Source organism: Arvicanthis niloticus, chromosome 2 (assembly GCF_011762505.2).
Source record: "Arvicanthis niloticus isolate mArvNil1 chromosome 2, mArvNil1.pat.X, whole genome shotgun sequence".
In the NCBI taxonomy this organism is placed as follows: domain Eukaryota; kingdom Metazoa; phylum Chordata; class Mammalia; order Rodentia; family Muridae; genus Arvicanthis; species Arvicanthis niloticus.
In genome coordinates this window covers 78361694-78374834 of record NC_047659.1, presented here as the reverse complement: position 1 = coordinate 78374834, position 13141 = coordinate 78361694, and the positions used below count along the sequence as shown (strand labels likewise).

Below are 13141 nucleotides of genomic sequence, written 5' to 3'. Positions count from 1 at the left end.
GACTTGTGAGACTTCACTTTACTTCCATGTTTGAAAAAGATAAGAAACCTGCTTATCTCTCAGACCCCACTTATATGATGTCAACTATTGTTATCACATCACAAAACAAAATTTAAAAACACAGTAAAACATCAAGAATTAAATATGGCTTAAAGGAAGGAGGCAGTAGGTTTGAGGAGCCCATCACAGAGTCTTTATGGTTTCCAGAAGCATGAAGACAGTGCTCTCTCTGCTCCTGACAGACAGCAAAAGGAAAAATATTAAGTAATAATTACAGGAGCCAGGAATTTGAATTAGATATATTTGGTTGTCATTAGAGACTACTGTTGGCAATATTATTCCTTTTTAGATTTTCCATTTTGCTTTGGAATTGCCATTAAAACAAAGTGAGATTTTGAGCATCCCCAGGTGACATATTTTTCTTCTTTCTACAAATTCCCATACTACATTTTTATTACTTGTGTTTGTGTGTGCATGCACACCCATTCTACAGTTCTCTCCTTCCACCATGTCAGGCTTAGGTATATATCCAAAAGATGTATAACTGGGTCATATGATAGTTTTAGGTTTTTAAGGAACTGCTAACTTTGCCAGTGGTTGCACTGGTTTAGATTTTCACCAGCTGTGAATATGGGATCCTCTGAACTCAGGACCTCTGGAAGAGCAGTCAGTGCTCTTAATTGCTGAGCCATCTCTCCAGCCCTATGGTTCTTTATATAGTCTTTATATAGGTTTTAATGAGCTCTGTGATTATAGTTGTTATTTTCCCATTTGTAGGCCATCTCTTTACTTAGGTAATTGTTTTCTTTGCTATGAAGAAGCTTTTTAATTTCCTGAATTCTCATTTGTCAGCTCTTGGGATTATTGCCATTTCTTAATGGAATGTATCCATTATCTGGCTGCTGTAGTATCATTGAATTCTAGGAGTATAAGCCTCAGAAGGGAAGCTACTTATTTCAGTAGTAATCAGGAAAATACCAAGTTAGAGGAAGTTTGGATCATATTGACATTTGTAGAACTCATTATAAACGTTAACGGTACCTTTCAGTTTGGAGCATCCAATAGCTAGTTTTGTAGAGTTTTCTTCATCCGTTGCTGCATGGTCAGGTCTACCAAATAGATGTTCTGTAATGGCCTGTTGAAATCACCAAGCTTTTAATACATACTGCTCTCTCCTTAGAAGCATAGAATGATATTTCTAGAGCATCATTTAATACTTATGCTGAGATTAAATGTCTCCACATGTAATTTTTTAAAAAATTCTTCTTGATTTTTAAGATGAGGTTTTACTGTGTAGTCCAATCTAGCTTTGAATTTACCATGGATCTTGGTAGCCTTGAATCACTATATGTCAGCCCAAGCTGACCTCTAACTTTTGACATTCCATCTACTTAAGCTTCTCTGAGTACTGAAATTGAAACTTGGAGCCACCACACCTACCTTTGACATGTATCTTAAATGTGCACTGGTGTCGTATTTGGTTGTTATACACTGTGACCTGAGCATAGTGAGCTTGGTTGTTCACAGTGCTACAGGAATGCATTAGCTAGAGAGCTTTAACACATCTTGGCTTTGGAACTTTTCTTGACTATCTGGAACTTTGGGATATTAGAATAATGTTTATGAACACATTAATAAGTCCTGGAAGGAGAAGATGAAGCAAGTAAGACTTCCTTTCTTTTCCTCAGATATAACAGTTAGTTTAGGTGTTTAAATGCTAATAACTGATGAATTTGGCAGAAAAAGAAAAGTGTGCTGAAGTAGAAACTTAGTTCTCCTTGTTTACCCAGCATGCATGATGTCTACTGTCCACTAGCTCTTCCTCTAACCACAGAACAGAATCCCTTTGGCTCCTCTGATAATGATCAGCAGCAGTTTGAGGTGCGTTGCCATGTCAGTGCATGCATTGCTAAAGCCTACCGTTAAAAAAAATTAAACTTACATACTTTCCATTTCAATGTGAATTAAAATTATCTAGCTTCATGTTTCCATGATTTGCTATAGAAATTTGAACTAGCAACTTGAATACAAAGTGAGGGTGCTTGTAAGATCTTGTGTTCTTTTGATGTTTGTAAGGAAGTCAATGGAAGAATCCCGTAGTGCCCTTATGTAGTTGTTATGGTGATCTGTCTTCACCCACATGTCATGGAATAGAGGCATGCCTTTTTGCCTGTTATATTGGAATGAATTGAAATAGAAAATGAGAAAATGACTAGGTTTATCTTTGAAACTTGTGTTCTGTAGTATGTTTGATAAAATTTTCAAAGTAGTACTGGTTGGAACACTCTAGATAGTGCTGTCAGATGATCTCGTATGCACCTGAGTGTGAACAAAGTTACATCTGACCGTTCCTACTAACCCAGCCTGCGACTGTAAGCAAAGTGTCCTAAACTTAGTCTTTCTTCATTTCTTTGTTGAAGGCTTGTTTGACATAAAAGAGACAAGAGAACAAAAGAGAAAAGGAGGAAAGGGTAGGGAGGTGAAGCTCCCAGTGAACTCCACTGCGGTTAGCATTTCTCAGTTAGGAGTTGGGCAGAACTTTTTGGTTTTGACCAACTAGTATAACAACTGAAAACATTACTAAAAGTTTCATAAGAGTTAAAAAGCTCATGTAAGAAGGATATTTAATGAATTTATATTAAACTGTTCTATTGAGTTCCTTACAAATGTGGCCTAGAAACTATGAAATGTCAGCATTGAGAAACATGTGAAGTCTTTTATAGTAAGATTGTTTAAAGTTATGGTTGTATAATTTCATAAGAAAACTATCTTCATCCATTTTTAAATTGTATCTACATTCAAATACATTATGTAAGGAATTAGCCTTCATTTGGGCGGGTTGTGCTCCTCCCTTTTCGGGTCCTGCTGCTCTGCACGTACCAGTTTCTATTTGTGTTAGTCACCTTCTGTAGGTAAATTGTCCATGAGACCAGTGATTCCATGAGCAAATGATCCAGAAAATGCTGCCTTTGTACATTGTGACAGATCACGTCACTGGTGGCTCTGCAGCTACTGCAGTGGTCTAATTAACCTGGCAGTTGTCTCCTGTGCCCAACACTGTTGTCTCATGGCCTTGGCATCTTCCTTTCCATCTTCTCATTATCTTCTTAACTAAAGCTCAGCTTTATGATTGTTTGTCTTGTGGGTTTTCTTTTTAAACGTACTCCACTCAACTCTTCACCACCCTTATTTTTGATTGGCAGTATCATCCAGATAAGCAAAGTGCAGATGTGCCAGCAGAAACCATGGAGGAGTGTATGCAGAAGTTCATTGAAATTGATCAGGCATGGAAAATTCTAGGAAATGAAGAAACCAAGAAAAAGTATGACTTGCAGCGGCATGGTAGGTACTTCTGGTGAAGAAGCAGAGCCATGGCAGCTCTTTATAGCAGTATGCAGGCCATGTCTAGGGAACATTCCCCAGCATTTGCATCCAGTTGTTGCCGCCATTATTCCTTGTTCTATCTTTGTTTTTAATTATGTCCTATTCTTAGTGGTGATTATTGTGTATCTCTTAAGAAATTAACAAAACTGCTGAAGTGCAGCTTCTTGGAAAAGCTTTCTATAAACTATTAAAATGTTCACTTATATACCCCAAATTTTATGCAGTATATGCCTAAAATTTCTTGTTATTAAACTTAGTTGTGTATCCATTATAATCTTAAGTGTGGTATTTGGAAGACTGTATACCATAGCCATGGTCATCCAGAGGAGGCTTTTACTAAGGTTAGCTCCTCCAACCCTGCTGGCTGTGCCCTTTGTTTTAAGGTAGGGTTCATGATCAGCTACTCTTCATGGAACTGCTGTCAATGGTGTCTTAGGAATGCACATTGCTTAAATCATTTTAAAGGTCATTTCCTTTTGCCTTTTGAAAATAGCTCCTTAGAACAGTGACAAGCTGTTGGGAGAAAGAAAGAAAAATGTAGGTCAGGTTTGTCACACATGAACTGTAGTTACACGAAGTGATAGGCTGTCTTTCAGCACTGGCCTTGGGACAGGACTCCCTCAGCCTTATATTTGGACTTTCAATAAGCACCCTACATGCTAATGGGGGAGTCAATAATCAGTTTCAGCCCGTGGGGAAAACACTCAGTTGCTTCTCTCCAATAACGTATCAGGCTCGGCACCGACTGAGATGTGCTGATAGAAGCTCATGGTGGCTGGATGATTATTGATTCCCCTCCGTGCCAACACCAGCACACTCTCCACCTCACCAAATGAACTTTAAGTCTTATGCTACGAAGATTATGAAAAGTTAATTTGAGAATCAAGCCTTTATTTCTAAATGTAACATTACAGAATACAGCCAGTATTTGTAGAAATCCACAGTATCTGAGGAAGCTGTGCCAGTAAAATACATATTTATTTTTCGATGGTATTTAATTTTTTTAATTTTCATTCATGGAAACAAGGTTTTATTTTTGTTTTTCTTGTAGCCTAGGCTGGTCACTGTGAGCCCAGACTGGCCTCTGATTTGCAGCAATTCTTCTGCCTGCTTCCTGAATGCTTGCTAGCTGCAGCATTTGTTTATAATGCTGTTTAGTTGTGTTACTAATCATATGTGGGCCTTCCTACTTTTTAAAAGATCAGTGTGTTGTTTGTTTTTGTTCTTTAATATTAGGACATGGTGAGTGTAGCTTTTAAAGGGATTTGCATTGACTTTTTAGATGTGCCTTAAATATTTGGTCTTCTTTTTGGTATATATATTTTTGTAATTAGATTGTATTTCTGTCAGAAAGAATGTAGAAGTACCTTCATTTGAGAACAAATTCTATCCTTAAGTCCATCCTTATAAACTGGGTTCACACTGGAACTAATGCATTTGAGTGTGTTGTAATGTTGAATGTGACTTGGTCCAGCTTCATAAAGCCACAGAGTTCAGTTGGAGATGAGAGTTTTCTAATCACCATTAGAGAACATTTTTGTCAATCATTACTAATGTGGGATACCAGTTTGCTTAAGAAGAATTTACACAAAACTATACTCTAAGGAGTATAGGGCGGGGCTGGAGTTAAGGGCACTGACCTGGGTTCAATTCCCAGTGCCCATATAGCATCTCATAACCATCTACAACTCCATTCCCAGGGCAATCAAAGCCCTCTTCTGACTTCTGTGGGTACCAGGCCTGAGTATGGTACACAGGCATATATGTAGGCAAAATTTCATACACATAAAATAAAACAAAGCTTGTAGAGACATGATGTGATGTTCAGTGTCTGCATTTTTGTCACTTAAAGTTTATATACTAAAAGATCATGAGAGTGAAACTGGCTAGAAGTCTACTTTCTAAAGGGTAAGAAGGGAGCAGAAGTCATGAAGTTACTTTCTTTTTCTGTGGTATGCAGTAGGGTAAACTAAAGTTGGAAAGAATCAGGAAACTGGGTTTATAGTAAGTACAGTATTGCATAAAGGGGGGCTTAAAGGATGGCATATGTACAAATAGTTAATAGGGCCTAACATGTTAGCTGCTAGAACTACACATTTCTTTTGAGCTTTGAATGTGCAGTTTTAAATTTTTAATAAGTTAGTATCTGTAGTTTGAGGTATCATAAGGGACTTTTGTACATAATCGATGATATCACAACAAAAAATTATGATTCAGATAAATAAACTTGACATATGTCAGTTTGCTTGGCCATTTCTTCAAATGGGTGAACTAATTTCTTCAAATTAAGTTGAGCTGTTCTAGGGCAGAAATACAGCATTTAATGACACTTTCATATGTAATATAAAGTTTGTTCTTCACTAGAAGTTCTGAACATGAATGCTCTGTTTCCATTTTAAATGGCCACTGGCCTGCTGTTGAGAGCTCTCATATCTAAGTGTGATGTGCTGTATTTAAACCTTTTATTCCAAGCTGCTTTTCAAAAACTCTCATGATAAACCTGAATACTAATACTAATTTCTTTTTACTCATCAATAAGTGGCTTTTCAAAAGCAAATGAAATGAACTTGAATCTCTAACAGGATTTAGATTTGCGATAAGGAAACCTTTGAGGGTGCTAATTTGTTAAAAGATCCATGTAGGAAAGCAAGAGGGAGAACTGCTCAAACCAGGTCAGAGCACTCAGCGTTTCTGGGTCACCCCTGGGGACATGGAAATAGCTTGGTGATGCACAATTCTTTGTGCATGTGATGATGGTTATTGTAAAACCTACTCGTTGCAGTGTTAAGTATATTTATTGCCTACTTGCTAGTGACTTGCAGTGTAAGCAAGCTGTAGTTGCTTCAGTGGTTGATGTTCAGTGCTTTTCCGTATCTTCCAGCTCAGGTAGTCTAGATATTAGAAGAGCTTCATCAGTATTGCCCATAGCCACAGATGTATCCAGAAAAAATTCATATTTCTTTGCATCTCAAAAGAAACAACTAAATGGGTTATATCTAATGAAAATATGGTAGTAGGGCAGATAGCCTTAAGTAAAACCTTTTTTTTCCTCTCCTTCTTTTCTTGGCATTTTAGGGTAGAGCTGGTCAGGCAAAAGAAAACAAGTCTAAGAGGAGCAAGTCTAATATTGGGTTTCCATCCAATGATCAGAGATTTTGAAAACGATGTTAACTAGTGAAAATAACCAATTAGTTCCAGTTGGCATAGTTACCATGTGTTGGTAAAGATGCCTCTTAAGCTGCTTGCAGCTTACAAAGCATGTAGTTATCCAAGACCAGGCTTTGCATTTCAACCAGAGGCACACTTGGAGAACTGTCAAGATATGTAAAATGATCACATGAACAATGCTATCCAAAAGATTTTGGTGTTTTTGTGAAGCTTGTGTGGGAGTTTCCTTATATATTAAAAACATTAAAATAACAGAATGGGAATAACAAGGAGCATGATTCAATAGCTTTGTAATGTTTATGGCACAGATCTCAATGTCTCAGTGGCTCTACAGAATGGCACAGCTATGAGCCGTTTCTCTGTTACCTGAAGAGGAACAAATTTACAAATGCAGTTGATCAGATCAACTAAAGCTTAAAAATAAGTGGACTGTGTTTGGAATCCCTGTTGATACCTTATATTAAAATACATCTTGTTCTCAGTTAACTGTGGCTAACAGTGTACTGTCATTCTAACAAGTGCCCAAGTATGTAAATGCCTAAGCAGCTTGGCTGAGAGGGATTTGCTAGAACAGCTTCGATGCTGCTTTTTGCTGGATATAGCAAGTTATTTCTGGTGTTTTATTATGCAATCACTTCATTTCTTTATTAGAATAAATATTTAAACATGAAAGATAAGGAAATAAATCTTATACCAATGAGGAATGAATCTTTAAAACTCCACAGATATTCATGTATTAGATCACTAAATCTTAAGTATAAAATTGGAATTCTTTCTGAAAAGGTCTTTTATGTTTTAAGATAGATTATAAGAAAAGGGAAATATGTTTTTAAATGTAAATAACATAAATTTGGGCTGGTAGTACTTGAGGCCAGTAGATAATTGGGTAAATTATGTCCTAATGCTGACCCGTACAAAATACTTGAATTAGTCAGATTAGTAGTTCAGTTTGATTTTAGGAATTTCAAAATTGACTGTAAAAATTTGCTTCAGGTAAAATCTTGTAGATAAGCATCAAGAGATTTGGTTTTTTGCTGACTGTTTCTGGGAAAATAAGTATGTGAAGTGATGTAGAAAATTCATCTAGACAGTTGAGACTGGTATCTTAGGACAGACAGGGAGCACAAGGACTCTCCAGGAGGGTCCTCTGCTCATCTGAGTTGTCACTCATTATTTTTACCATGCAACGTATTTTAATATTATTTGTTATTAATTCTGAGTAAAAGTTAGCTAGTTTCAAATAATTAGAAACCTGTTGGCAAAAAATATGTTTGTAATTCTGGTGTGAGCGCACACACCATTGAGAGTCTGATTTAATAGAACTGATTGGTGGGTTTTAGGAAGTACTTATTTTCTACCTTAACCACTCCCAAGTTTTGTGTGTTTATTTAACTCAGTTGAAGTTGGTTGGTTTAAAACCAAGACCAGTTGCCTTTTTCATTGTTTCATTCTGGGCTTAGACCGGAGCACGTCTTGCTGGTTACCTCTGCTTTGCTCTGCTTACCATCAGTGGGTCAGAAAGGTCAGGTCACACTTCTCCTTTGGGTTTCCTTTTCCTGTATATTCATTTCCTCCACAGCTTCTGTAGTCCACCCTCACTGTACCACTCACCCACCGCCTCATCACCTCCCCAGCTACTGGGCCTTTCCATTTCCTGCTGCTTTCTGCTCCCACTGCCTCTGATTTACACCCTCACTTCTCTTTCTTTTCTGGGGATGGGGGAGGGGGTAGAATTCAGAAATTCTTTGGCTCATCCCTATCACTTTCCCCATCCCTGTATATCAGGTATATAGGTTTGATATTAAGGCATCTGCTTTAATAGGACTGACAGCTGTTATGAAATCAGATGAGGTAAGGAGTTGCTGCCTTCCTTCCTACACTGGAACTTGAAGCTTCCTCACTAAGAACTAAGTTTTAGTCATTTTCTTATGCTCTGGTACAGAGTTCAATGGGAAAAGTATGAGATAATAACAGTTGAAATAGTATCTTTGCGCACTGGAACTGTGGTAATTGCCTTTTAAATATTATTTTAATGCCCTTGTGAAAAAGATAGCATTATCTGTTTTCAGGGAAAGTCAAAAAGCTTTCTGTGGCTAGCTAATTTCACCAAGGTCACATAGCAAGGGATTCAAAGCAATTTTCTCTGAGTTTTAATCAAGTTTTACACAACTCGTGTATAGTCCACTCTATTTTAATCTACATAGCAATGAAAAGACTGGGCATATGCTGTTCTGTTCTATAGTAAAGCAGATGGACTTGAGCTTTTGTGTTTCATTTGGTACCCATCTTATCCTGCTTTCCCCTCTTCTATCCCTCCCTCCCTCCCTCCCTCCCTCCCTCCCTCCCTCCCTCCCTCCCTCCCTCCTTCCCCTGCACCCCTACCCTCCACCCTGGACCTCACTTTTTAGCCTGGGGTGTCCTTGTATTCCTTGTCTTTTGCCTCAGCCTTCAGAATGCTGGGGTCACAGACATGTACCCCAGACCAGGTTCATTTGTTTCCTTTCCTGAGGACCAGTTTTACCTCTAGTTTGTAAAAAATCTCTACAGTTCTTTTCTTCAGTGAGGAAAACATTATAATTCTGAGTATAATTTCATCTAGGAAAAGATTATAGGCTTTATAATTTAGTAAACAAATTTTAAATTAGATGTTGCCCAATTCTCAGCCCTCTAAGAACAGCAGCATGAAGGCCAGAACTGCATACTCTAATTCTTCCTATTTGGGAAATCTAATTTCTGTAGTGAAATGGTTTTTAAAATTAGATGATTCTTAAAATTAAATTACTTGTCTAAAGATAGAAAAATTCTGAGCTAGAACTAGATGATACCACTAGCATTTGCAGTTAACTTGTATACACATAAGCTTTTAAAAACAAATATTTATTTTTATGCATTTGAAATTGCGTATAACAATAAAAATAGTGGATTAATTGCTACATGAGAGCACTTGGGGGTGTGATGGCCCTTTGAATAAATGACATTGCCACAGTGAACAGGACAGACAGGCTTGCAGACAGACTTGATCTCTTGGTCATTATTCAGTGAATGAGACATTTAAACACCTCAGCCCTAGTGAACAGTTAAGTCCCACTCCCCAGAGTCTCATATTGCTGCTGTTTTTAAATTTTACTTACTGGTTTTTCTTTTTCTTTTTTTTTCCCATTTCTTTCTTTCTTTTTAAAATTGTAGCTTTAGTTAGAAAGTTTGCTGGGATTAGAAATTAATTATTTAGGTATTAAAGGGTTGTTTTAGAAATTTGATTATCATTAGGAAGAAGTTTTTAAAGACTGGAATTCTCATTGTCTTATAAGAAGTAAGGAATATTTATTGATTCCCAAATGGGGTTGAAGAAACTTTTCCTCTTTACAAGGCTGTCAATGACTCGGCAAGAGTCCTGGTGAGCTTGGCTGAACCAAGCTGCTAATAGTTATTTAATGTTATTCGTCAGTGTGAAAGGATCGCTGTAGATTTTCCTTTTAATCTCTTTGAATTGCAGGCTCATAAACCTCTCTGATGAGCCCTGCCAGTGTTGTCTTAGATCCCACTGTTGAGACAATGGAGCCACAGAATTCTTTCACCTCTTGTTGTCAGACAAACCCAATAGAATGTAAGGTCAGAAGGGCTGATACTTCTAAAGACTGAAAGATTCTTTTTCAAGTAACCACATAAATTATTTGATTTTATCATTATATTCCTCAGGAACTTCACTCTAACTATAATGCACTGCTTTTGATACATAAAAGTAAAACTGGAAGGTAGGGGGTTGGGGATTGTCTTGTCTCATTTGGCTAAGCTTTTCAGTATGACACAGGGTGTGAACAGACCTTAATATTCCTAGAAATCTTCAAAAGAGTTGAACTCATTTTATATTAAGCAAATTGTGTAGTCACTGCACTCTAGATAGAGTGAACACACCAAATGCTAACAGTCTGTTCTTTACATTTGGCTGTGGGTTGCTTTGTTCTTTTTTGTTTTTGTTTGTTTCCTGTTTTTGTTTTGTTTTCCAAAAAGTTGTTGCCATTATGTAGAAAAACAAAAGATTGAATTTTAAAATCTTGGTCTTTAAATCAAGTCAGTTTCTTTTCTCAGTGTTAGTATTTTATTTCCACAGGAGAACCTTGAGGTGGGATTTCCAGTTCTAGATCTGCCTATTAAAATGTTTCACTGCAGTGAACAAAAGTGTGTGCCCATGCATGTGTGTGTGTCTGTGTTGTACTACAAAAGAAAACAAACGCATCTGTTTTGAAGGTGCTATTCCTAGTTAATACACAATTATCAGCCTCCTTTACTCAGGGCTCCTGCAAAGTGACTTTAGTGGATAGGGAAGAATTAAGGTTTTTAATTACACCCACAGTGGTGGACAAGCAGAGGTCATTGTTTTAAAAGAAAGGAAAACAAGCTGATTTGTATTTCTCCTTCCTTGTAATTGTAGTGGGGGTTGGGTGGTGGGGTGGAATTTGCTGTTGCCCCATCCTTGGACACCTGCCTCTCAACAAAGGACCATGGTCCCCCCTACTGACCACATTCAGATTCACCTTTTACTTTTCAGTGCTGGGTCTGCTCATTATACAGTTCTCCAGGGATCCAGTTTCCCCCTGGGTTAATCACTCCAGAAGTTGTTAGATTATTTTCTTTTCAAAGGACAATAACTTTTCTTAAAAAAAAAAAGTAACTTTTCTTATTCCTAGCTTTTTAAACAGGACCACTGAAGTCTCAAGGAAACTGCCTTTAAAACTTGTTGTTGAAGTGTAACATGAGTAGATACAGAGAGGTGTGGAAATCTGTGTCACTTGATAGAGTTTTCACCATGAGCACACCAATTTAACCAGAAAGCCCCTGAGGCTTCTAAGTAGCACTCCTTACCCTCAACAGCATAGGGAAGGTTTTCTGGCATGTTTCATACTCATATTTATGTCAGATACTGATGTTTAAAACCAGACTCATGGATTTTTTTTGCACATAGTATTCAATAAAATCTCCATGTTTCCATAGGCACAGAACTCCAATAAGAACTAACCTTTTTTTTTTTTTTTTGTGATCTTTTTTCTCCTTCACTATGAGATGGGTAAGCTAATCTTTTAACCAAGAATAGGTACTACTCTAAAGGCCCTGTGCACGGGGACAAAGACAAAGAGAAAACAGTGGAATGTGGTGGGAGGGATAATAGAGTACCATACAGAATAGGAACCAGGGTCAGAATGATGGCTGCCTCCCAGTAGGAAAGCAGAACATTAGGAAGCTGAGTGGTTTGGCAGTTACATTGCAAGGCCCTTCTCATTTATTATTTATTTTTAAATACAGTGGCATCATGTGTTTTTGTAATTGTTTATCCTTTTAATACAGTTAGTCAGTCTGTCCTAAGTGTCCTAGATAGGTCAGGCTGAGAAAGCTGATTTCCCCAATCTGCTTTGCTTCAGTTGTGTGCCAAATATAGAGAAATACAATTTACTCTAGTTACTTGGTTGCAAATTGACAATATTGTTTGTTTTCCAAGTGGATCTTTTCACTGTCAAGTATCCTCTTCAGATATTGTTTTTTTTAAATTCTAGCAAAGTTGACTTGTCTGAATAAGAGAGTAAACCATAAGAATTTATTTTTTTCTCTGCCTGATGAGACTCAGATTGAAATTTAAAAAAAAAATGGTAAGAGCCATGTGCAGGATTAAAGGCCTTTAATCCCAGCACTCTGGAGGCAGAGGTAGGTGGATCTCTGTAAGTATAGGCCTGCCTGGTCTATATAGTAAGTCCCAAGACACCTAGCTTCTTCCCTTTCTCAATGGGAAGAAAAATGAAAAAAAAAAAAAAAAAAAAAAAAAAAAAAAAAAAAAAAAAGGGAAGAAAAAATGGTGGCTCCTGCCTGTAATCCCAACATTCAGAAGCCAGAAAGACTGTCATGAATTCAAGGCCAGCATGAGCTGCACACAGTTCCTTTAAGTGTAACCTGGACAATAAAGTAGTACCTTAGTCTTTGGGTGGGTGGGTGGGGAAGGGTGGCACACAGAGAGGGAAGGAAGGAAGGGAAGAAGAGGAAAAACCAGAACAGGTAGGCGAGTATACTTTGTATAGAATGTGGAAAATATTTTGTTTTGTTTAGGAACTACTTAGCATACTATAAATTATAATGTTCTTCAGTGGGCATAGATAGATGGAAGGGCTACCTGGACCACAAGAGAAAGTCTGTGTCTGGATTTTAGGGACAGTTTAATAGACTGTTGGTACCCATTAAATATGATGTAGTATAATATTTGACAGACTTTAATAGAAGAGTATGGTAGGTTCAAAATATTGTATAATCTTTTCATCTATTTTTAAATTGTGTAACTCACCAATAAATTCTGAGCAGGCGGTTATTAAATATAATTAATTTGCAGGCATGCACACAACAGAACAAAGGGATGCATTCTCAGCAAGTGAATAAGAGACTAGTGAGACAGCTAAAGAAATTTTCATTGGAGTTGGGGGAGGTTACTGAATTTTAGTGATGTGTCCACTCCCCTCTTCCCCCAAGCATTATCTTCTAAAAGAACAATACACACATACAGGAATTATACAATGCCCTTGAGAAAGAATTGAGGCCACCTACAGTTGCTTTC

General features: G+C 37.4%; 1 protein-coding gene across 3 annotated transcripts in view; it reads left to right on the top strand.

The window, feature by feature from the left end:
• Nucleotides 1–13141, top strand: part of Dnajc24 (DnaJ heat shock protein family (Hsp40) member C24) — a 33078-nt gene that overhangs the window by 16717 nt on the left and 3220 nt on the right. For all 3 annotated transcript variants that reach the window (XM_076929393.1, XM_034494466.2, XM_034494467.2), the window contains exon 3: nucleotides 3204–3342. In XM_076929393.1, coding sequence (XP_076785508.1) covers nucleotides 3204–3342 — 139 coding nt within the window. The remainder of the gene's footprint in view (nucleotides 1–3203; nucleotides 3343–13141) is intronic.